Genomic DNA, 26,911 nt, shown 5'->3' on the forward strand with positions numbered 1-26,911 from the left:
CATGCAATAATCGTAAGTCGCTTTCTGAATTCCTGTGCTCTCTTTTTTTTTTTTTTTTTTTTTTTTTTTTTTTTTTTTCTGGTAATTTGGCTTAGACTGTGACAGCTTCTGATTGTGTTGCATTTATCCCATATGTTATCAGCAGCAGAATAATATTATGTTCTAAATAAAGTTCTGCTGAAACCAAACTGATACAGCTGGAAGGACAAGTGTACCGGCAGGGTTAGCCAGATTGTTAACATCCCTACAGATCTTAATGAGAGCCAAAGACCTGCCACTCAGGTTGTAACTTTCGGGGAGTTTTAAAATTACATAAGCAGAATTTATTAAATACAAATTCTATACCTGCTAACAGAGGATCAGAATTGCTCTTTGATATGACCATATACCCTTGACATGCAAAAATGTTCACAAAATGTATAGAAGGTAAATCTTGTGGTGTCAGTTCAAACTCAATGAATAATTCAATTGGAAAGACATTCCAGTTTCTGTATATGCAACCATTAGAATAGAGGTAATCCTCATGTCCCACTTTCTAATAAAGAGTCAACCGGAACACAAAGCCCCTGAAAGGATAGAAGAAAAAGGTTATACAGTTTTAGGGGAGATGCCTGACAGATTGTGTGCTGTTTTTAAGAGAAGCTGGCCTTTCTGCTATGTAAGGTTTTATTCTCACTTAGTCAGCAAATTGTAACAAAAGTCTAGTCCCGTTCTGATTTTATGTTGTATTTAATATGAATTTCATTACTTTACCCCAGTTTAATCTATAGAGTCTGGATTTTTCCCTTTAATTTAAATGACCCCGTTTTGAAATTGCTGACTGCTGCTGTTTTGGGGGTATTCAATTTCAGAAGCTCCTGGGGAAGGTGGACTGATCCCTAACCTCAGAGGAAGGTACACGTTTTATCTTGCATAAATAGCTTACTTCTCAAATGCAATCTGGGGTTGGAATATGGGAATTGACGTATCAGCTTGTGTTGAAGGCAAGGGAAAGGTAAAGCAGCTTCAACGGAATAAGATAGCTACATCATATTTACTGAAAGAAAAAACAAACAAACAAACAAACAAACAAAAAACTGAGAAATTTGGGAGCAAAACCAAACCATTTTTTTACTAGAACAGAATGGTTTCCCAGCAATTCTAAGTTTGATTCTGTTAATAATCTTCTCCGAGCTTTGCCTTTGACCCCAAAACCAAAACAGAAAAAGGTGTTGCCTTCGTTGCTCAAGACAGATGAGTTTGTTAGAGCAAGGTAACAAATGTGGATTATGTCACTACAAATACCCAAGGGGAAGGTGACACTTCAGATGCTTGCCTCTGGCTAAGTATGTAAGGCCAGTGCTATATTCTTACCTTCTTACCTAGACACAACCTTTCTGCTTACCTTACAGTAAATTAAACTGACTACTTGTCTTCGCTATGGCTGAAGCAGCTCTTTTTTTTCTTTTTTTTTCTTTTTTGTGTGTTGGCTTTTGTTTTCATTTTAACCTCAGGGTAACTAATACACCTTAGCTTTCCTGAGGTAAAACATAGTGAAGGCAAGACACTTCAGTTTACAAGATCAGTGCTATACATCTGCCTAAGGTTGACTTAGCTAAATTTATCTCGCAGTAAAACTGAAGTACTCTGACATTGCTGTCTTTGTCTTTTTTTTTTTTTTCTTAAAAAAAAAACCCTTACACAACCTTGTGTGTGCTAATTACCCTGCCTAAATCACAGTGCAGCTTGAGCAATCAATTAATTGTTTTAACTGCAGCATTCCTAGGTAATGCTAGTATGAAGATCACAATGCTGATGGTACAATACTTATCTTGAAAGTAATTTGTCTTTTCCCATAGGCAAGGAATCTTTCTCCTTCTCCTGGTTCATTAGTCAATTGTGTATTTCAAATTGATCCACTGGTGTGTGGCATTCTGCTGTTCTCCTTACCAGATGTACCTGCTCAGATTTAGGTACTTCTAAAGTGTTTATCCAGCTGTGGGCTTCCCGTGCAGCTGTCACCTGCTCTCTGTCACTAAAGCAGGTGTAATTAATATGGGACGAGTAATTGATATCTCTGCACAATTTATCCTTCCACCTCACAGTGACAGCCTGAGATTTTCTGACTTTGTTGCACTTAAATAGACAAACTTGATTTCCCATGATTCTTATTTAATTGTTTCTATTATCTGGTAAATACAAATTAATAGGTCAGGATTCTGACTGCCTGTGCCACTCAACTTCTTCATTTCACTGTACGATGGCAAAAAGTCTGTATATCATTGTAAAAAAAAAAACCAAAAACAAAAACAAAAACAAAACAAAAACAACAACAAAAAAAAAAAAAACCAAAAAAAAACCTTTTTCCATTCCCACTGCACCCAGAATTTCCTGACTATACTGTTAAAGAAATTATACTGGGTTAATTTAGGTGCTAACACCGATTGATATCTCTCAGTGTGTTGTGCTTCCCTAACTTGCAAATATCTCTCACCTGTTTTCCTAAAAGCTTATTTGTGTACCCATTTCTCTCTTGACCTATCTGCTGACAACCTATTATACCTTCCAGTTAAGTTGCATCAAGTGTCCTGAAGGAGAGCCATAATATTATAAAGAACTTTCTAGCTCATAGTCTCAGTTTATAAGAGCACAAAGGTTGACCATAGTTTTGAGGTCAACAAAGTGCATGAAGAGTTTCAGCTCAAATACTCTTGTATTTCTAGAAAATATATTTACCAACAAGAATCTTCTGTCTCCGAAAAAGAAGTTGATGTGTCCAACCCTTTCCAATATAGGTTAGAAAAGCTGACAGCCTCAGCAATCTGAAAAATCTTCTATTAAGTGTGAATTTAGTTTTACTTCCTCCACTTAATTGTAAAACTAACTTTATCTTCTTTTTTTCAAAAACTTTTAGGTATAGATTTGATCAGAGCCACTCTTGCAATGGCATTAATCTGTGCTAACAGTGGCAGTTTAGAAACCAAAATTCAAGTGAGTGGAAGCTGGATTTAGCATAATACTCTCAAACATAATCAAATTTTTGATAAATGAGCCAATTTTCCTGATAATTGCGTGATTATCCTAGGAAATGAACTGTGAATCGTATGTTCTGTAATGTATTTGTGACACTTTGCTGTAAAGGTCATTCGATCAAGCAATTATTTAACCCACAATGTTTATTAATTTTTTAGATGGTACAAATTATTCTCAGTATTAAGGACACTCCAGTAATTGAAGACATATGCCTGAATTTCTAGTCTTAAATCACGATGCTTAACATTAACCCATCATCCAACTGGCACAATTCAAGCCAGAGCTGAAATTAAAACCAACAGAGATGATGTGTACGTGTGTGTGTGTGTATGTGCTGTCTTTTAATACCAAAGCATCTAGACATATATGTGTGTTACCCACTGTATTCTTGGGACTCGTTAGTGTGCCATTATTATTAAAGTAAGAAATGAAATGGATAGAATTTTGAGTGTTGAAATGTCTTTATGTGAGAGCAGGCTGTCGTTCAAAGGCTTGCTAGCCACCAATGCTTGCTGCCTGTGCAGCAGCAGGTCTGCAGGTGCCACTCAGTCACCACTTTTCAGCAGTTCTCTGGCAAAAAGAATTGTGATTTGAGTCACTCGAGATATTCTTTTTATTCACTTGCAAATGAGTACTTTTCCTGTTGATTTTAGACTTCACCCTAGTGCTAGGCTATACTAAGCCAGCTGTATTTTCTCACTCAATTTATAGCACATAATATGACCTGCCTCTCAAAAAAATCTAAATAGTGTAAGCTAAGAGCGTGTTCTTTCTTAACCACTTTATATTTTCTTACATAAATTCACACCTGCTTGTATTTAAAGCTCACAAGTGATGTTTCAGCATGCTACAAAAGTCTCCAAAACACCAGAGAAGCAAGGTTCTTGATTTTGCCAAAGCCCACTTCTCTGGCAGCGTAAAAAAGCCTTGAAGAAAGTGGAAATAGGTTCAGAGAGGATGCTGTGACTTTGCTGGGAGTTTTTCCTTTAATGGGTGGGTTTTTTCTTTAGGATTAAAGTGCTTTTGAGTAGAAGTGCTTTATTCAGTATCAGGTTCCAGCTAACTGTGACTGGCAAGAGCTTTTCAAAAGGATTCAGATGCTGTCTGGCAAGTTCAACCTTTCAAGTCTCTGTCTTTATATACAGTCAGATTGTGCAGTAATGAGGCTCCTCTAGTTCAAACCAAATACTGAAACTGTCTCTCAATGGCTTTGTGTTATCAACCAGAAGTTGGCATAAAACCCTCCTTATCCCTTCGTTGCAGAGGAACTGAACTTCTGTAATTCAGGAAGGCTTTTGGCAATGTCTAGCGTATCAAGGCTGCTGTGCCAAGACTGCTGCCTTTATATTTTCTTTGGAAAAATGTAGTTTCATCAAAATAATAATTTTTTGCAGGACTATTTCCATCCCAACTATACCATTGACAGATGTTTGTAAATGTTTCCAAAAAATCAATGAATTTATTTTGTTTCCATTTTCTTACTTTTGTCTTTATTTCCTTTATTTTGACAGATTATTCTGATATATTTTTAGGTTTAATATCAAATTATCAAAGGCATTTCAGAATTGCCAGTCTGTTTAGTATTTTGTTTATGATTTTTTCTCCAAAGTAGGACAAAATAAAATTGTGAAAAGTCAGAATATCCAACACGATGGAAATTCTGTAGCTGGTTTCATGTTCCCCTCTGTGCTTTTGTACTCCAAGGACCCAATTCAGTGCCCACAAAAAGGGAATCTTTCTCTTGAATTGGATGACTTTGGGCTCAACTTTAAAATCAAAGAATTTTCAAACTTATGATAGAGGCCAAGAGAGTTTTTTTCTTTCTCTTTTAATTTTAAATATTCCTGGTGCTATCTTCTATGAAAACCCAACTGGCAGGAGGAAACATGCACTGAACATCCCCGTTTAACTCAACAGGAGAAAGCAAGAGGACTCCCAGTTTCTCCTCTGAATCCCAACTATTCCAGAGGATTAGTTTAGTGAAATCAGCTATGAACCATTACTTGGCTTCGATGCCTTATTACTGGATCTCTGCAAGCAGTGTGATGTTGAATGCTCAGGAACAATGTTTTATAAATATTGAAGACTTTGGTGTAGATGGAGGGTTGGTTTTTTTTAAGGGATTGAGAGATTGCCTGAGACAGCCAGTATGTATTGGGGTGTTGAATATGGAGTTGAAATGTGGCACACAAGTGACACTGGTCACACGTCAGTATTTAAGTATGCTGCTTTGAGTGGTTCACTGTTGGTCCTGAGCACTCTAACAAGTTCTTGATGCCATCAGAAGTACTTCAGGACAAGAGGCCAGCTCACCTCCTCTATTACACTTACATGAACCCCTCTGCTTATTCAAGGTAACACAGGTAGCAGTGCTAAGAAATTATCATATATGAAATGCTTCTCCCATCACCCCCTCCTTATGCCCCATCCTGTGCTGTAATGGGCGCCTGCTGTTTCCTCAACTCTGCCTTGCTCTGTGCAACACAGTGAACCAAGATTCTCTCACTCCTCAGCCATTCAAGTTAAGCAAAGAGAATCAAGCTTCGCTTTTAAATTCATATCTCATGTCACCCATGTCTGCAAATATAACTGGACATATAGAGGGAGCAGATGGCACTTTCACAGAGCTGGAAGGAACTGTATGCTGGTGACCAGCTGATTTTCTTGAAAACTTCCTGGTACATTGTTGAAAATGCAAAAGAAATTTTGATGATACACATTGCGTTCCACTTATGCCATTGCACTTTTGTGAGATGTGATTTGTTTGTACTGATTCAAAATGTAGGTGGTTTCTTTTCTACAGCCGTTGGTAGATACTCAGATGTTTGGTTTGCAGCTTCTTCCTGCAGACAGGGAAGCTAGGCACTTGTTCCTTTCGTTCTCAAAGATCTTTAATCAGGCTTTTGGGGCTAGTTTAGGCTGTCTTCACAAGACTTGTGTGTTGGGGTTTTTTGTTCTTTTGTTGTTTGTTTGGGGTTTTTTTTACTAAAGCATGATATTTCCACTTAAGAGGCTTAAAATTGATGCTAATAAGACTCCTGGATAAAGCTCTAGAAATTCTCAGAGTTTGCCTCAGGGACAAACCCTTGGGAGAAAATCTTACCAGAATTAAGGTAGCTTCTGCCCCTGCACCACCAACATTTTTGGTGGCCCAGGTGGGCCCATTCTTAAAATCAAAAGACAGTGATTTAAGTTCATGTGCTTCTCCTAAATTAGCAGTGCTAGGAATCAGGTCTTATGTAGTCTATTGTGAACTCAGCAGCCATAAAAAACTTTGACAGTAGTTTTTTTAATGCTTCATGTGTTTTCTGCCCTATGATCAGAAAGAGAAACTCAGTTATAAAGAAAGAATAAGGTGGACAAGTGTTTTAGTAAAACTGTCTTGTGAAATTCCCAAAAAGCTGAAAGATAGAAAACCAGACATTCCATTGGGAATAACTTTTTTTGCAAACACTGGGCTTGTATATATTTTCACCATGCTTTCAAAAGAAAATGATGATGCAAAGCTAAAATAATCCCAGGGCTCCCTTATAAATCATTTGGTTTCCATCTCAAAAGAGCTTTTTTTTTTCTTGTTATGTCAATGTTATTTTAATTAAACACTGGAGCTCCTAAGAAAGCACAAATAGTTGCAGAACTGTGTTTCATACACATTCACAGCCATCAGAGGTCAGTACAAGTTCATTCATATGAGCACTTTTACGGTCCTTTATTCCTCCAGTTTTACATAAGAAGATTTTGGTAAATATGAAAATGAGCCTTCATGTTTCTGACATCTTATTAGATACGAATATTCTTGGGCACTGTAAAAAGCTAATGAACACAAAATATATGCTTACGTTACTATCTTGATGCCATATAGTATGCCAGGAAAAGCTCCACTTCATGTTTGTTCTCATTTTGGAGTATAACTCGGCAATTGCTAAAGTGCTAGAATGAGAGGAATAACTATACCACGTGCTCTTTCAGACTGTGGTCAATGCTTGTGCCTCCCTGAAATCTGTTTGACATTAATCCTACTGGTTATGAAGCTTAAACTGCTAAGAGTGAGCACCAGGACAGCTACAGCAAAGAGCCTAGACATTGCAATGTATTATTTCAGTGGCTCACTTAAGCCCAATATTAAAGGGCAACAGTGAAGAGCCCTCTACAAAAAAATCTAAATAGTCTTCAGTTAAAGAGAATGAAGTTTTGAAGGCTACATTCTGTAGATTTATAACTGATTTTACAATATATGATATTTATTTAAAAAAAAATCTATAAGCTGCTAAAAATGGAAAGTATAACAAAACTCCGAGGAATAGAAGGTTCAGGAAGTTCTGAACTTATTTTCCCAAACCAATACTTACTTCTGTATCCTCTGCATCTGTTTCACTGAAAATTTTTCCTTAGAGGAACATGAATAAAATTTTATTTGGCTGTAGTGTGGGAGAGTGAAAGACAGACAGTGAATCTCATGGTTTAAGTCCCTGTTGCAGAAAAGGACTGAGAATCTGTTATGAATCTGGCAGAAAATGAATTTGAACTTCTGTCTCCTACTATAAAAATGGTCTATCAGTTATGGGATCTTCTTCCTCTAGAGAGAAATTCAAAAGGTAAAGGAAAAAAAAAAAAAAAAAAAAAAAGGTGACTAAAATGGGTTTAAGTGTTTAGGAAAAACTTTCAAAACAATTTTGGTTTTGGCTCAAACCAAATATTGAAACATAGAAAAATTCTATGAAATATGGTTTTAGTTCCCTGGACAGCAGAAATAGTAATGTGAACTGCTTCTTATCTGTAACTAAGCTATGAAAACAAAATTCAAGTGTAGAAGGTCAGTTGAAAATTAAAAATGCGATTTATTAACTTGGTTTTATTGGAAGAAACACTGAAACTCGGTCTCAGAGGATAATAAATATTACAAAATGCTTCATAACAAGATTTGCCAAGGTTTCAGGTTCAACATGGTTCTCACTGTATTAGTTGTTTATCTTGAAGCCTAGTTCCCACAGCCATTTATAATCTGAAAATCTCAGCTTTCATTAAGATACCATGTTGTTGCCTTTGTGCCTGTAGAGGAACACATGAAAATACAAAAAGCACTAACCCAAGTGTTTCTCTACTGTCACTAAAAAAAAAAAACCCAAACCCAAACCAACCAAACACAAAACCAAACAAAAAACCCTGTATAAAGTTAATCTCAAGTCCCATTGCTCCAGAAGCTAGGGCTACAGGAGAAAACACTAAATGCTGTTAGACTGTTGATAAAACTGTGACATTTGGCAATGCTGAATGTGGGAAGAGAATCCTCTCATAATAATTAGCTCAAATGTGAGTACAGTAAATACATATCAGGCGTATCAGCTTTGAACTGACTAGGAAATGATCATAGTCCTGGTGAATGATTTAGAAAATCCCAGTATCTGATAAAAAGTACACCCTCCATCGGGATCAAACATCACCACCCCCATCATTCTGAGGGGACAAAGACTAAACAAGGCAGTAACCTGACTTCTGTTGCCACATCAGCTAGTGTTAACCCCAAAGTATTTGCTTTTTACTGATGTTAACTCAGTAATAATTAGCTATCTTGTATACTATTCCAAGACAGCAAAACAACTTGGATTTTATTGAAGGTTCATGTTGAGGGACAGAGGTACACAGTCTTAGGAAGGCCATGACAGCCCTGGAAAGAAGACTCATTAGAATCCAAACTGTAACCACATCTAATAATCATGATTTGAGAAATGTTATGAGAATGGTCAGAATTTTGCTGTATCTTATAAACATTTATTCTCAGCCTTACCTTCACACTAGGAGAAGCTGTGTTGATTAATTGGAAATATTCAAAGTGTGTATGTAACTGTAGGAAGGCAGGGATGTTTGCAAGAAGAGCTTTGTCTGGTATTCTGAGAGAGACTAGTTAGATAAAAAGACTTAATTCAAAGGTGTTCTGTCTTATCAGAAGGTTATGATAGGAAACAATGGTTTGAGTTCTTGTAAAGTCCACAAGACAATGGACTGGAAAAGAGGAAAAATGTGGATAAATTGCTTGCTGTTCTATACTATCTGAAATCTGGGATTTATCTTTAGTTTATCTTTAATTATACTGCTTCCTGACATTAATTAAAGTATTGCCCTAAACGTCGTGTGGAAGGTGAGTTTGGTCTGAAGCTTTTCATGCTCGATGTCAGGAAGGATATCTGGTTTTCTTATCAAGTTTCAGTAAAACACAGTGAATTAAGCTAGCAAGAATACAATCAATATTAAACTAGGCCTGGCTAGACTCTGGTCTGAGTCTATCTGGTTGTAAATCTGAATCTGGACAGAGTGCCTAGAGTCAAGGGAGCTCTGTAGAGGCACATGTGTCATTTTAGGGAAGAGGGCCATGACTCATCACAAGATTTTTTTTTTCCCCCTCTAGATTTTATTTTTACATAAAACCACTGACCTTGTGTGTGCATCTGTGTCTTTGTCTTAAACATCAACATTTGGACAGGGATAATCCTGAACATATTGCTAAAGTATTACATTTTACATTATTGAGGAATTCTGGTTAAACCAGAGAATTTTCTTGAGAGATCCTGTGGTCAAACCCAGATCACTAATAGAGCACCAGGATGTGGACTAGGAGAGCACCAAACTGAGTAAAATTGTACTAATCTTGAATGATTCAAGATTAGGGATGTCTCCTGGCCTCAGAAATCTAATGATAAAGACATCACACTGCTTTAAAAGTGTTAAAATCAGTTATCAGAATTTTAAAATTCTTACATCACAAGGAGTAGCGCATACTCTACTAATGCTATTGATGTAAGTCGGTTGATTCAGAGCTCTATAGAAACTGCCCTCCAAAAAACAAGTGCTTCTGTCAGATCGGTTTAATGACTTCCTTAAGTATAATGTAAAAGAGGCAGACAGCTAGGGCAGCTGGAAGCTAGGGCAGTAAAATGGCCACGTCTTAGTTGTCCCCATTACCAGAGCTAGAAATCTTAGGAATTAAATTGGCTGGTAGAGCTGACAAGGGAAAGGTTGGAGTTTGAAGCATGGGGGTTGCTGTGGGAGGGAAAGAAGGAGCGAGGCCTTTTTCCTCATATTTTTTTCACAGAAGTACGATAGCAAACCTCAGTCACCAGAATTTCTCCCAACAGTTCTCAATCCCTGCTCCACCCCTTTTCTCGATACACCTGTTTTCAGTTAAAATTATCTATTAAACTTCCCTCCACCTTGTTCTCTCCTTCCCTACTGAATATTCAATTTTTGCCTATCTCAGAAGTCTTGAGTCACCTCTGTTCTATTTTTAGCTCGCTTTCCTTCAGCAAAGGAAGAGAAAGAAACCTTATGCAAAGAAACTGCATTTAATGCTGCAGCAATCTACGACATCAGCTTCTGTTTGCCAGCCTAGTGAATAGCAGGTGAGGGGAAGAACTACGGAAGGTAAAAGACTTTAGCTATGGTGAAAGTGCTGGAACTGAAGGACATGGGCTAGTCTCAGAGCAAATCGTAGCTGATCACTTAATAGCTTGAAATTTTAGCAACGCTAGACCTCAGTCCTGGGGTACAGTCTCATGTATAGGAAAGGTTGCTCTGAAATCCACTGCAAGTAGTAGGCTGCTAAATATAGCTGGAACAGCCACCTCCCAGGCTAAGGGATGAATGCACGTAGCTGGAGAGTGGAATGAGGCCTGCCTAGCCTTCTCCAGTGATATAAAATACACTGCTTTGTTTGACACAGGAATTTGTTTCAGAAAAGAACTATAGAGACTGGAAGAAAGCAACACTTGATTCAATTTTTTTACTGAGGTCTATCAAACTTATCTTGTGTAATATTAAAATAAGAGATTATGTGGAATATAAAACCAAACTAACACTGTAGGAAAGAAGCTTTAGTTTTTCGGTGTCTTGGCATGACAATTAAAAGACTCCGATCATAAAATAGCTTCCTGTAAGAATATGAGTGTGTTTAACAAAAATCCTGTGACTGAAATGAATATATTGAAAAATAACCTGCTGGGTAACCTTCAGACCTTTCTGGGAAAAGTTCGGATGAATTTATTCTCTAATACATGTACCAGCTTTGAGCTGAACTCTTGGAGTCCTAACTCCTGAAACATGGCAGTGTTTTTGTAATACCGGAGAGTGTTCCTAAAGCTTCTGTAACAAGTGCAGGGTGTTTCAAACTTGTATATTAAATCTTAAATACAAATAATGCCAAGTAAGGTGCAACAACATTTTATTTTGTTGACAAAATTATATAGTGTGATTAAATATAAGGCTTAAACCAACTTCAAAAAACTTCTGTCTCTGGACTTTGTGGATTTTAAAAATTCTTGGTATAATTTTGTAATGTTGCCCTTCCTGTGTTTGGGACCAATTTCTAGGATGAATTCTCACTCACCCTTTCATCCTCCCATCTGAGCAATGGAACCTCTTCAGAGCTTCATTGACTTCAACAGGGCATGAAATTGAGAAAGAATTGCAGCTAAGTCTGCTTAAAACAGAATTGCAACTAAGTCTGCAGAGCCAGAAATGGAAAAAAACTCTCAAAAGTCAAAAGAAATTCTGCACAAGTGAAAACAGAAGAAAATGGATCTGGAAAACATTCTGAAAATTACAGTAAGTAGGTAAAGTAGTAATAATTTGGCTTCTTCCATCTCTTTGAAAGTGTGGGGTAAAAAAAGAAATAATGTCAACCATAATAAAGTATCATGAGGCAGGCAACTGAATGAAAAGTTATTAGTTTTTATGAAAACCTAGCTACAAGCTCTTTACCATAATAACTGGTAATAAACACAGATATTTATTTTTTCTCTCTCTTGACCTGTATTTCCCTAAGAGATAGGATGGACAGAACTGAAATGATGAATAACAAAATAAATAGACAGTGACAACAGGAAATGAGACTACAGAGAGCCCATGTATGGAGTCGTATTTAGCACAGTAATCTAATTCTGTGTCATGTCTTGAAATGATTTGTTCACTGGCAATGGGGGAAGGCAAACAATCTACTGTATCATGTCACTAAGTTTAGTAATGTTAATAAAAAGGTGTTGAAGCATAACTAATACTTGGATTATTGAGCTATTGACCTCACATAAAGTGCCTCATTGAATGAGTAGGAATGGCAAAATGGAGCCACATGTTAGATTAAAAAAACGATTTTAGGTATTTTGCAATGCTTTTTTTTTTTTTTTTTTACTTGGGTAGCATTGCTAGTTCTCATCTGGGCCTGTAAAATCTCATGCTTCCAGAAGCACCAAACAATTACATTACAAGAACAATGAGCAATAACCTTTAAGCTTTGTGTGAAATCACTTCTTAATTTCCTGTTCACAGACTGAAATTTCATCATTAAACATAGGTTAAACCTATATCTTTTGGTTCAGTTTTATTAGTAATACTAAGGAGATTTGTCTTCCTGGTTAAGTATCATTTGTCTTAATGTTCCAGATGCTTGTAGCTAAGAATGACTTGTCTGAATTGATGTGGTGATGACACAAAGAAGCAACAGATGGCACAGTGCTGTCCTTGCTCCATTCATCACATCAATGACTGGAAACAATGACAATACCACACTGGCTCGTTGCAAATTGTGAAGCCCAGCAAACAAATTAGCCTGAATGGCAGGAGGCCTCAGAAAAGTAAACTGAAATTTGCTTTGGACAGCTATAGAGGTTACATGGCTGTGGATCCCATTGCTGGTGAAAGAGATCAGTAGAAAAATGTCCAGAGCAAGAGATTTTGCTTCTACCTGGTGCTTGTTCCTTCAGCCTTTCGCTTGGGTGAGTAGTTCTGTCGACTTCACTGGGTCTAGCTACATGAAGTTTTTCATTTGAGGTGTAACAATTGCAGATTCAAGTTTATGATCAAATACTAGGTAAGACTGTAGTAATGACATGATACTTATAAGTGGAAGAAGCTAGAACAGAAGGGTATATTAGGCTTCCTTGTGCTTACTGCTGTATTTTTGCAGCAGGTTTTTAGTTACTGTACTGTTATTCTTTTTGTCTAGGTCCCATTTTCTGTATTAGTGTTGTTTTTCTGACCATGACATTCCAGTCAGGTATTTTTTATTTTTGTATCATAAATAGATAGGTACAGAACCATATCAGCTGTGCAATTTGTAAGGTCTTAATCCTTGCAAGGAGATTAAAGTGTCAGATGCCACAAACATCATGGGCCTGGGTACAGATTTCTGACAAGATATGTGTACCATATATCAAAAATGCCAACAATTCCATTCCAAATGTTATACTTACAGCTGATTCACATCTGGATACACACAGAGATCAAGTTCTGGTAATATTGCTTAAGAAACCAAGGGGACAGTATTATGTGCTTATGCTTGCAGCCAGTTTCGTGTTATCATACATCATGAAAGAGCAAGGAGATGCAGGATTTGTAACTAAAAAAAAAAGCAGATTTTGTTGTTCCATAAAAAAGGAAATGGGCTTTTTCTACTCGGTCCTGCGATACAGGTTGTTATAGAACATCAAATACAAGTTTTTGGTATAAGATATTTATTGGTGTGAGTCTTTATGAAGTTTCTTCTGTGCCTTGGTGGACACATTGTTTTTGTGAGGGGCATACTTACCATTTTGAAGGAATAGGAGTATTCATAGTGATGTACTTTAAAAAAAAAAAAGTAAAATTACTTGATTGCTAAATAGAAAGTGAATAAAATTAACTGTTTTAGCCAGATTGGGAAGTGAGATGTGGATAAAATCCAATTGTCTCCTTTAAAAGTGATAAATTGTTTACCTTTTTTACTCTTGACTGTTCTAGCAATGTTGAGGTTGTCTGGCAGTGAGTGGAAAAAGGTAAACTTGTAGTTCTTGTGTTAAGGGTGTGAATAGTTCCCCAAATATGAAAGTCTGGGGATTCGAATCCAAGGTAATTTTTCATACCTTTTCCCTAAGAGCAGAGTAGTTTGTTCTGTGCTTTCTTTTATTACCTAATGTGAGTTCCATATGTCCATCTGAAAAGATCTTAGAAAAGTGTTTGCACCAGGTTCTTGTACACAAGAGTTAGCAGAATTCTCTGAAACAAAAAAGTCAGAAAAAATCCCTCTCCCCTGCAAAGCCTACAGTAACACTTTGAGAATATTGCAGCAAGCCTATGTTTCTAACTGTGCTAATTTCAGTCTGTTAGAAATTTCTGTCAGGAGAGATTCCCAGCTTTCAATAACTACACAAGATTTTGCATTAGTACTTGAAAATATGACTCAAATGCATCTAAAAGTTTTGGAAAGGAGGATGTCTCAAATCATTATTATTTTAAACTTGGTTTATGATGTTTCAATACCTGATATTCACTGTGCCCATACTGGGAAATGATGAAAACAGTGATAAAACGATTTTGTCATCTATATAATGACAAAAATGGTAAAGATAAGTAGGTATTTTGAGAGGAAAATGCAACTGTGACTGAATTTCCATTAGATCAGGTTATGATAAGGGCAGACTCTTAATACAGAGTACACATGGTTTGAGGATTTAAGTTTTATGGTAGAATAAACAAATGGGAAAGAAAGAAAAATTTAGAAGCCTCATTTCTCAAGAGAAATAGCCAAAATCAGTGGTTATATGCAAACTTTTTAGACTGTACTAATAATATTATAATTGAATTTTCAGTTTATAGACACTAAAAAACCCAAAAGGGACTACAAATATAATGGTAGTGACAGCAAAACAGCAGAGGACTTTAGTCTAAGTTTTAGTAGATCTAAATGGTCCAGACACAGCTCTACAATATTAATTGACATTCCAAAATATCAGTAAGAATCACATGCCAAGAAGACACCCCAAACTAACTAATTGTGGTAACTGAATTATCCTGAACCACCATGCTTTTCTTTCATAACATAATACATCTGATTAACCAGTAGAAACTTGGCTAACTGGAAGCCTAGTGTTGGGTTTTTTTCTACTCAAAACTTACAGCCTCCTTTGTTTCTATAACTGAGCGAATGCAGACTTAAGATTTTTAAGATGTGTACTTCTGATTATAAACAGGAAAAAGATAATACCTTATTAATTTATCTAATCCTGACCTGAATAGTAGATTTCATCATGAATGGCTCTGGAATATAAAGTGAAGATTTGAAATGTGTGGTTTCCTTTTATAGTTCCAGAATAACATCCAAAGTGATGCTGATACATGAAGCTTTAGGTCTGGTTATAATACGCCAGTCTGTCATATTTTACTTGTCTATAATTAATGATCCATGGATTTAATAATCTGAAGTGTTCTTCAGCAGTCCACAGAAAACTTATACTAGTTGCTGACACACTGTTGACAAAAGTTAGGATGAAAAAATCGTTAGAAATTGAAGATGTCTGCCACGGCTGGTAACTTACACTGCTGTTACTCCACTGACATATATTGACTTAAGTAATGTATTACTATAGTGTAAGAGTAGAATGAGACTTCAACCGTATTAGAGAAGGGAATGACATCTGTGGATAAGAAGAAATATCTTGTATTGGTCTTTAACACCTACATATTAAAGCGGTAAGAGCAAAAATGACAGAAAAAAAAAACCACTTAAAGATCACGCTGTCCAACAATCAGATGATCTGGCTTTCAGGCATGTAATACTGTCCAGCATAACTCAAATTAGTAAAACAGTTGTGCTTGGTTCGTGCATCTCCTTTTAGCCACTGTTTTTGCTCAGAGAAATGTACATCATGGTTTCAGTACATTTCCCTGTACCACTGGAACATTAACACTAAGTGCATGCAGGGAGGGTTTAATAGAATTCAATATTGAAATCAGAAATGTTATGCATATCATGTTTAATTTGGGGGTTTTAGATGTCTAGTGTGATTGAGGGTATTTGGGTTATCTGTGATGGTCTGGCAATTCATGTGGTTCTGTCTGCTTGGATTTAATTTCATTACTGCACACAATTAGTCCTGGTTGCACTGATACCAAACAGCAAAATTCTCTGCTGTAGTTAATTCTGTTTTTCAAGAAAAGATGATTTATTTCCAGTGTCATATAAGCACTTGGAGGTGTGATTGGAGCTTCATTACATTCCATGTGTAAATGAGAGCCTTGTTCTGAAGAGCCTACAACAAATTTGAAACAAAAGACATAGAGCTGGTGGGAAGCCAAATTCAGAACATGTCTGAGCCAGGGGTGTGAAAGCAGCATAAATAGAGCATCTGCTCTAGTCAACAATGTTTGAGCTTCCCTCTGAAAACACATACTTTCATGTAGGTGTAAGGAAACTTTCTCTCCTTTCTTGTTAAAGCAAACAATTAGTAGAAATGTACCTTCATTTAAAGCACTTCATCCCTCTCTCAGCTGTGGTTTTACCAAAAATTCTTTCACTGGCACTTCTCTTCAGTCCCTTCAGCCAACAGTTTCTGAGATAAGAAGGGTCATATGGTTTTAAAACAGTTTCTGATCCCTTCATGAACATAGTTAGTGTAATCAAGTTGTGAAACTGATTTCACCTCTGTCTTCATAGGAGTTATAAGCCTGAAGGAAATTTTTTTTTGGAAATGTATGGAACTGCCAGCCTGGGTAGTCTAAAAAGTGTTCATACAGGGCACCTAGTTCTCCACATCTTTTCAATGGGTGTATTCATTTATGCCTGTGTACTGTGGATTTCATGCTCTGAGCAGTTCAGTAACTTTGCTCACTTCAAAGCAAAGCTTTGATTCCCATTAAATACTCATGTATATAATTGATTTGCTGCTAGCCTGTGATCATAACTGGAAATCTCTTCCTTATACCCATGCAAACATTTTTTATTAGTGCCATCCAATATGAATTCTCAAAATTTTCAGTGGCTACTCTGTGTTTGTCTATGGTGTTTCATTTTTGATTTGGTTTGGGTTTTGTTTTTTTCTTCCTGAAGCCCACTGATGATTTTGTGGGCAAGAAGGGTATATGAAAGCCAAAAGCTCTTTGTGCATTACTGAGAGCCTATCCACAAAAATCTGTTGAAAGGAAGGAGAGCAAAACAATGGATTGTGATGATAAAGCAATACAGATGAAATTCAGATGGAAAATGTAAAAGATCAAGTCCCTGCCTGCCTCATGCTGTTTCCCAAGAGCTTCCCTTGGGCCATCCATCAAAGAAAGAACTGGAGAGGATTAATGAGGTGTATCATGTTTCAAAGGTGACACCTTTTCTGGACTGCCCAGAACTGGATTTTGGGGGGCTTATAGACTTTTTTTTCCCCTTCTAGAGACAGGGAATCAGATGTGGGGGAGGGGTAGAAAACGCTAACTGCTTGAAAAAATGTGGAATTTTGCATTTTCTTTGTGGAAGTGCTTTCTTCATGCACCTGTGTGCATATGACTTCCCACAGAATCATGCTGTTGTGCCCACTCCTTGATGTATAGCCTGAAAGTAGGTTAATAATGTCCCACCTCTGTGATTAAAAATCAACAAATCCATCTGAGCTGTTGCTATATTAAATAATAACAAATATATGAGGCCTACTTGGGGGGGGTGGGGTGGAAATCACTTAAAGATTTTTTTCGCTGGAGGACAGTTGCATGGAGTGCTGTAACTTCATAGCGTACCAAACAAAATTTTCAGTCTTTTGTAGACCCCTCAAATGTGTGAATCCATGTGTAAAGACTGCAAGTTTGCATAATAGGCTTTCTTTTCTTAGGTACCTATATCCGTGATCCTAAGAAGTTCTTGCACCCTGGTAGTTCCTTGTGAACTACCAGAGTAAATTTTCCAACAATATCTCTTAGGGAAAACCAATGCAGTTCAGAAGCCTGGAGTAACATTTTGAGCTATGAAGAAACACTTAACCCTTAAAGAGTGCTCCACCTCTTTTAAGTTTTAGTTGCAGTCTAAGGTGTGGAGGAGGGACTCCTGCCAGCAGAATGTCAACTTCCAAGACCCTTAGAACAGGAGCCATGTTGAGGAAAATTCATCAAGACTTGATAGGCACTTGTAGAGCAAAAGATAAAGAAATTTACATGAGTAAGGAAAAAAAAGGTTGCTTCCTAGCACACAGTAGTCATTCATACATGCTGACAGGATAAAATTGCTAAACTGGTATTCTTGCTTCACCCAGAAAGGTTTCTATAACGAGCAATCAAATGTCTGTATAAGGCTAATCTGTCTGTTCAACAGTTGGGTCCAACAACAGGCTGCAGTGCAGGACTGTAAGCATGTCAGACTGCACCCTCCAAGTCCTTGCCTGCTCCCCTGGCTCTTGTTTCCTAGGGCTTAGCTCAGCTTTCACAGCTGGACATGGCTTCTTGCACCTGTGCCAACACTTCTGGCTGTGCTTTTCCTGCCAGAGTGTGAGCATTTTGCAGTGAATTCAAAGAAATTTGAAGTAGTACACGACTACCTTGTTGGCAGGACCTTCCTGTTCACCACCTCTCTTCTAAAACTTCATATAACCCAACAAAGCTGTAAAATGTGCAAATTTTCCTTGGGATTAATCTTCTCAGCCACTGATATCTGATGTAACTCATATAGCCTCCTCTTCCTCACTGCTGTGGAGCATGTTTGTGCCCTTCTCTCCTCTCCAGCCCCCGGACTCTACAGATGATACATGGACGTGCCAGAGTTATACCTTGTCCTCTCTGTTGCAATGCTGGTTGCATGCATCCACCTATGTCAGATGCTCTAGGATTATTTCCCAACCAATTTCAAAGCATTTTCTATATCCTTCAAGGGACAGTTGTGCAAGGGGACTTGAGGAAACCCTTCAGCACTTCTGTGCAGTTTTATGCCCAGGTATAGAATGATATCCTTACTCATTCCCACATATTTATTGGTCAGATAGGGTTTAAAGCAGCAAACATGGATTAGGGTTTTTCCATGTGAACATTTAGGAATTTTAGCCTACAGCCAGTACTGATGAAGCCTGGACGAATCTGGAAAGACACCCAGGGAGATCACTGGCTAGCTGGTACATGGTACTTGCTGTTTCTTATGTTGCTTTGTTATGGTGTCTCCCTATTTGTTCATTTATTTCAGCCTCGCTGGTGCTGCTATATCATGTCATTTACATACCTGAGAGAAATTCTGATATCTATGTGTTCAATGGTACACAGAAATTATAAGGTGGACTTCCATGGTAAGAGAAGTGATTTGGGAGAGCAAAATGCTTTTTAACCATGTATTCCATTACTGGGGCATGCTCTGCAGCTATTTTTAATTATTATATTATTAGAACCATGACTTTTGACAACTGGAGTTAGGCTCCCAGTTTTTTCAGCTTCTGTTTGACACTAGCGTCTGTCCAGTGAAAATAAGCATGGAGTTAGTAGATGTCTTGGTGTAGATCCCTATTGTTTCATGTGGCATGTAAATTTGCATGTCGTGAACTGAAATTATCAAGATCTTGCAACTAGATTGCAATACCGTTTCACAACTAGCCGCAACTAACTGTTCTCTGGGATGAGCAGGAATCCTGTGGAAATCCTTCTGGTTTATGACATTACACTTTTCGGGGGATCAGCTCTCATGCTTTCTTGCAACATGTATTCTTTTTATCAGAAGGTAATCCAGTAGTGCTATTATAAATGGGGTCCCTGCGGCCACTCTAATGAATCTAAGTGGTCTGACTGGGCCAAAAATCTAATGGAAGGTTGGATGCCTTTGCCCCCATTTCTTGAATGTGTCAGCAGAGGTCAACTTTCTAATCTGTCATGTGTAACAATGGTAGTGCATAGCTGAAAAGTTATTTTCCTCAAGAACTGAGAAATTGCTTAGACAAACCTCTACCCCTCCCTTTTCTCTCTGCTCTGTTGTTAAGCCTCGGCTAATTAACTGTATATATTTTACTTCAGTTTTGCTGCTCCTCAGCAATTTGTCTCAAAGCATTTACAGAGGATTTAAACACTTTTATCCTAATTTCAAGAGGTGAGTCAGCAAACACCCATTGGTGTTCACATGCTATGGCATGTTAAAAAGGGACCCTGGGAATTCATTGGTGTCTCTTCTACAGATTTATAATAATTCTAGTGACATACTACAAACTTTACCAGCATCTTTCTAGAATATGGTGTGTGGTCTGCTAGTCATCTTAGAAATTAACCATCTTCTTGCTAATATATGAAGAGCAACTTTGTTACTTCTGACCAGTACCCAAGCTACTAAAGAGAAGCACACTATATGTAATCAAAGTAGAACTGGGGTCCCCTGAAGTTAAATACACACAGTTCTTGTACAGTCAACATATTAATTTTTTTCCTCCCACTTCCCAGAATGGTAAAAAGAAAGGGTACTGCTGGTGGTGGTTTTGGTGTTGCAAAGTACGCAGTTATTGAGTCCTTCCTCCAGTGTCCAGGCAGCATAGACACTCATATTTTTGAGTAATAGATTTAGATGCAGCTAATTGGTAGCATGATTGATATGGATATAGAGCCTGGGGAACAGATGGCTTTGACTGAGATGGAGTTCTGAAGGGCACAATTCAACATATTTTTTTTGCTGCAGGACAAATACATCATTCTGTTTACAGATCATCTGTGTGTATTTGGCCGGACTCATCTCTTTATAAATCACTTGCTCTGAATGGAATCAGGGCAGAACTATACTCAGCTTCTAGTGGTGTTTGTTTTGTGAGCTCTGGCTTTCAGAGCAAGGTTAAAAGAAATCTGAGAGGATACCTGTTCTCTGAGGTTTTTAAAATTGCTCATTTCAATTCATATCTAAACGTAGTATCTTTTTTTTTAGTGCTGCTTGTCTGTGGTCTTAAATGTTAAAGATGTTGAAAACTAAAGTTAATATAGCATATTTAATTCACTACTTTATTCATATAAGGGCACTGGTATTTCATGGTCCTTGAAATTGAAAACAAGTGTAGACTTACAGTTTGGGACTAGACAGAATTTGTATCATCAAAAAAAAAAAAAAAAAAAAAAAAAAAAGACACACATGAGATGTTAATTATATCACTTTGTGCCCCAGAAGGTGCTCAGTCTGTTGGGAAGCATACCTGGCAGAGGTGCTAGCTGAGATGCTGGAAGCTGTTAAGGGGAAGAACACTACTATGGTAAGTTTCCTTGTCTTATCTTTGTCCCAACAGGGTGAAGATGATCAGCAACTGAGTGAACAGACAGCATGTTGTACAGATGTTTGATTTGCTGTGAGAATCAAGGAAACACTTCTCAAATGAAGAATGCTTCCTGGTAGGAGGGGGATGCCAGATGCAGAGAGCATGCTCTACATACTTTTTACTATTTATCATGGTACCATAGGTGATAGATATGCAGGGAATTATTACTGACCATTCTTTCTGCCTATTTCTGGCTTGTCCTCATCTTAGTCTTTTTCTTGCAAATATGAACTCCTAGCCACTCATCATGACCAATAATTTTTCGCTACATATTCACAATTAATCTGTAATTGACTTATCCTTACAAATGCCTTAATGAAGACTAAATAAATACTTTCATACAGAAATAAGCCATTCTTGCCTAGGAAGAACACCAAAACGGTGAAACCTAGGAAGTTTGAGTTCTAACGGTGAACAGAAGCAAACATTTTGGTGGTTTACTGTTTCTGTGTCATTTTACTCAGTTAAGGGGATATCTTCTTGACCAAAAATACTACTGTCTTACTAATTGGAGTATGTAAGTAAAAGGCTTCCTTCCAAGGATATAAAATCAAACGTAGTTAGAGATGGAATGTTTTTTCAGTTGTGCTACACTATAGCGTATCATGAAGGTTTTCTACAGATCTCAGTGGAAGTCTCTGCAGGCCACTACGTGGTATGAAATGAGGTGAAATGCAGAAGGAAAGATACACAGATATTTCTTTTAAATACAGTTCAGTTTAAGTGCCTCCTGGGTAGGAACCAAAAGTTTTCCAACACATCGAAGATACCCCACTTTGCAGATCACTTCAAAGGAGAAAATACATCTTAGCAATTCAGTACATGTCTAAGACAAGTTTTCAAAACCAATGCAATGTGTTTCCTTGTATACTTTCGCAGTGGTTCATTTAAGATTTAATCTTCTGCATTCCACATACTCAAGTTGTAGGCTGCTTTTTCTGTATATTGCATTTCATTGCCAAGATGACATAGTAATTTTTTTCTAATTAAAACTCTCCAAGTATTTTTTTCTCCAAGACTTTTATCCTTACTTTTTTTTTCCAAAATAGATACTATAATATAGCTTTCATTTAATCTGTCTTCATGCTAATTTTAATTATTTTGGGAGGAATTCTATCAAATGCTGCCAAAGATGCTTATACTTCTGTGTTTTGCCACTAAAATCCAAAACAGGAGAATTTGGTTCAGCAAAAGCAATATATGTGAGTATTTTCACAATCAATAGACTCTTGTCTTAAAAGCAAGGATGTATTTTAGTCCTGCTTAGTAGTTTCACTTATGATTAAAGACTGACTTGTTTTAAAACTAAATTAATCAACTTCTATAAAAGTCCATTCACTAAAATGCTTTCCATTTGCTTGTAGCGTTAATGCTGTGTCTATCATGTTACCTATATAAGAAGAATAAAAAAAGAAAAAATAGTTGTTGTGTTCTACTCAGTGAAATACTTTTTCCCAGCCAATGTGCTCTTAGCAAGATGGACCACGTAATTGTAAAGATTACTCTGTTTAAATTTTCAAAACATTTTGTAACTCTAGATGGAGTTACGTAGCTCTACATTGAGTGTAATCAGGAGAAAGAAACTTAATGTTCCTCACTGGGAGATATTTAAGAGGTAATATATCTTTAAGTGTCTCCGCCTCTGAATCCACCCACTTCTTGATAGCTGCAGCAGTCTTGTTGACTCATAGAAGCTGTGTTCATACAATAGCCAGCAATGAGCAGTATTTTTCAGAGATTTTAAGAGCACACCTCCTGCTATGTATTTCGCATTCTAGCTTGCTGGGGCTGAAGGTGTATGAAAGAAACAGTTTTAAGTTTCTAAGATATTGCAAAAGATAGTTCCTCCTCTCATCCCGGAAAATCCTGACAGACCAGTTGGATACCTTTCAGGCCTTAACCAAGAACTTTATCTGCTCGTCCCACTGTCTTTTTACAGTAGAAAGACCTGAGACACCCTTAAGAACTGAGAATCTGACTAATTTAAACAGATGGCTAATCCCAGTGCTGTCTGCAATGGACATCTACATCATCATCATCAGAAACAGAATAACCTCTTAAAAAGTGGAATGTATAAGAAAAATGGAATTACTAAAGGAATGAAGGTAAGGTTTAATTGTTTACCCTAATTGCCTCAATATTGAAAACAAATAGGTAGTTGCAACATTACTTATTAAGCTAGATTTATGGCGGTCTTAGTCTCCATTGAACAAGTTGTATGGATTAGGCTTGTGTGTTAAATTTGTTAGTCTTTGGACCAGAAGCTGCTTTTTTTTCTGCCATCCTGAACTGCAGTGAGAGTTGTGAATGCTCATGCAACGTACAGTTGGTCCTGTGGACTAACTAGGGTCTAGTTCATATCAAACACATCAAATGCACGCATGCTGAAATGTGGTAGTTTCCTTCTAAAGCTTAACGGATGGTGGAATTGACTTTGCGATGTATTAATAACTAGTGGAAAGCTGTTTTATCACCTTAAAGTGTGTGGAGTGGTTTTTCAAGTGTGATTTATTGCTGTACAAGTATAACCAAAAAAATGTAGGCAGGGGAAGCAGTCTTTTCTCAATGTTTACATTACTGCAAGGTTGGTTTAACTGATGCCTGCTCTCCAGCCTTGTACTCCTTAAAATCCGAGTCAGTTTACTATTTTCTCAAGCTGTTCTTTTTGAAACGAGTGCTTCTCATTTATGTGAATGTTCTGTACAACAGTTGGCATGTAGCATCTTAAAGAATGAACCACAAAACCAAAGGTATGCTTTTGTCAAAAAAGCCCAAATCTTAAATATTGTCTGTCTGTAGTACCTGTTCTGACTGGGAACATACTGTCTTAAAATGTCCTAACTCTGGATCTTGATGTGATAGTTAGTAGAAAGTCTTGTATTGACTAGAAAAAGGCTGGCTTTACAGTGTGGTGTGATGGTGTGAGGGGGATGGAGAAGGTTGCTTTTGGAGCCTGAGAACTCACCTGACCATCCCTGTCGAAAGCTTTAGACAACAACTGTGGCAAGGTCTCCTCCGTTTTACAAATAAACTGCTATCTTATATCTTTCTCTAAATGGCGCTCTCACACGCCTAGCACACTAATGAAGGCACGCCCAGTGTCATGCTTAATGATTATCTGGCTTTAGGTGTCTTCCTTGGTATGGGTGTTTCCCAATCCTTGGCTTGTGTAGGATGAGGAAAGCAAAAAAGCTTGTGCAATGATTGAAAAGGCCTTTCTTGGGATTTGCTTCCAGAAAGATAATCTAGCATCCTTTATCTATCACATATATCTCCTCATCATTTTATGTGTTAGCTATTTGACACAACAATGCCTGAAATCTTTGCCTTCAGTTTGAGTGACAAATTCCAGGGACTAAGCCTTGCCATTCATTTATTGTTAACCTGCTGCCAACGACTGTTTTTTAAAGCAGTAGTCTCCCAGGATGGGGATTAATTAGGATTTCCTCCTTAATAGAAAAGATATGGCTAGAGAAGTAAAGTAGAATATTACTGAGGATGAGCAAAAAGGAAATAAAGATTGGACTGAAAGGGGTGCAAAGAAATGAAGGAGAAGTTAGTAGATGTACCTGCTAGATTAGTGAAGTTTTACAAGGTCCATATGGTTGGAGAAGGGGTTTTACCCTGCCATGTGAAATATAAAAGAAGCACTGCACGACTAGTAAATACCATCCGTGGCTGAGGAAGTGGTGAGGAAGTGAAACCTTAGAAAGTTCAGGAGGCTTATCAAAAGCACATTTGGTAAATCGAGGTCTAGCACTGTGTTCCGAATTACATGCCATTTCCCCTCTCTTCCTGCTTCAAACACAGATTGGGAAAGAAGGAAACAGAGTCTGTATGAACCAGGAATCTCATTCCTGGTAGGAATCTCCCCATTCCTGTCTGGTCTGTTTCCCCGCCCCAGCTGCCTCACCCTGTTTGGTACTTACGCTTTATCCTATTTTACAGGAACAGATACTGCTCCTTCCTACCTGATCTGTTTACATGACTTACATGCTGTAGGTGTGCGACTTCACGCAGTCTTCCAGTGCGTTTATATTTGCAACACCTCCCTGAGGTGTGCTTCCCACTTTACAGCTGGGATCTGAGGAGCAGGGAATATGGCAGCTGGGTGCACAAGGAAGCCTGTGCGGGAACCAGACCCAGGTTTGTCATGATTCCAATCATCCTCCTCCCTTCCTCTTTTGCTCTTTCTCCACCTTGCCCCAGTTTCCCATAACATACACACACACATATGTACTTTACTGCCTATTCAGTAAATTAATTCACCATTAAACAGCTTACATAGGTGGGGAAATACAGCGCTAGGATATTCAGAGGACGTGACTAATGATGATGATTCTAGCACTGGAGACTTGTGGCAGTTCTGAAACTCTTGGGGTTAGTTGCAGCTGTGTTACTTTGTAAGGAGGGGAGGAGGATGTGTACTGGTCTGAGAGAGGCAACTGGTGGTGCAGAAGCTGCAGCAAGGGCATGGCACAGTGAACGCTTCTAAACCGGGAATATGTAGCAATAGTTGTACACAATTGACTGACTGGAACATCAGGCTTTGCAGAAATTAGCCTTTTTTTTTTTTTCCAGGGAGCCCACAGGAAGCATTGGCTTGAGGAAATGCTGGCTTTGGAAACACTGCTTTTGAAAACAGTGGCTCAGCAACAATGTGTTTTGCATCTTAATGATGTAAGAACATTCTGCGTGTCTGTGTGTGCATGACAGAAATAGAGAAGCAATTCTGATACCGCAAAACCCCCAGGTTTCCAAAGAAAGGATTTTGTTTAATGCGTTGGGGGAGGTAATTAGGAATGATCAAATGTGGGGGAGTAGGGAGGCTCTCTTTGCTTCTAGCAATCTGTGGCATACCAAGGACAGGAAAAGAGGTAGCCAAGTGATAAAGCAGCAGTGAAGCACCCTACCAGAAGAGAAGCTGTTGCTTTTGGGGAAGAGATATACTGCTTTGGGGTGGGACTGCTCGTTTGAATAGCTTCTGTGATTATTTTAAGTCCGACTTGCTCAATTCTAGTTGATAGCACAGACTCCTAGACACCAGGCCTAACCACGTCCCCACAAGCATGCTGCATTCTTGCATTCATTGGAAGTTGAGCCACAGTAAGACCTAAGCTTTGGGAGGTGGGTCACGGGCCATGTCTTCCACTTCATTAGTGCTTATAACACAGGCAGATGCTTTGTGTTCTTCCAAAACGTGTAGCATGGACTTGCCTTTATCCAAAGCACAATTCAACAGCTAACCTATTTGTTTATGTAACTGTAGTAGCCAGGAGAAGGTGTTTTCCTAGCAGTGGTTTCTTTTGCTGATTTAGTGCTGTTGATTAGGTGTCAAATGTAGGAGACACTGGATTTTTAAAACAATAAATAGGTTTGTCCAGTGGAAACGTCTTTTTTCCTGAAGTACACATGCAGCATTTCATTTCTTTGATGGATCCTTTCCCTGGATGCCTTAGAGAGCTTCCAAGACACTATAAAGCTGTTTGCAAATTCTTTCTTTTTCTGTTCTGCACTGAGAATGGCAGTAGCTTGGAAGAAACTTGCAGTGAACAAGACTACAGCCTTTTCCAGGGCTTTTAAACTCCTTTCTGAAACCAAAAAAGAGCCTGGGATGAGATCAAACTCAGTAACATCTGTCCCACTTATTTGATAGCCTGAAAATGTTATAGTCTCTGGCATTTAAGGGCTCAAAAATTTGGAAGCTGATTATATTTACCCTCTGCCCCGTGTTCTACTCTGCTACTGCTTCAGTACTTCAGCAATTGGTCTCAGTCCCTTCCATGCTTTTGGCTCCTCTGCTTTTCTTCCTCTCATTTTTACACTATAATGTCACATACTCCCCAGTGAAGATCTTAAAGAAA

The 26,911-nt window shown here is 37.9% G+C and overlaps 1 protein-coding gene across 1 annotated transcript in view; it reads left to right on the forward strand.

Moving 5' to 3' along the window:
- The first annotated feature begins 20,943 nt into the window (after window positions 1–20,943).
- SPTLC3 (serine palmitoyltransferase long chain base subunit 3) overlaps window positions 20,944–26,911 on the forward strand; it is a 91,052-nt gene continuing 85,084 nt past the window's right edge. Inside the window, exons 1-2 of the mRNA XM_026845360.1 lie at window positions 20,944–20,984; window positions 22,987–23,152. Coding sequence (XP_026701161.1) covers window positions 23,039–23,152 — 114 coding nt within the window. The 5' untranslated portion in view covers window positions 20,944–20,984; window positions 22,987–23,038. The remainder of the gene's footprint in view (window positions 20,985–22,986; window positions 23,153–26,911) is intronic.

The sequence above is a fragment of the Athene cunicularia genome (genome assembly GCF_003259725.1).
Source record: "Athene cunicularia isolate RWA chromosome 3 unlocalized genomic scaffold, athCun1 chr3_part1, whole genome shotgun sequence".
NCBI classification, from domain to species: domain Eukaryota; kingdom Metazoa; phylum Chordata; class Aves; order Strigiformes; family Strigidae; genus Athene; species Athene cunicularia.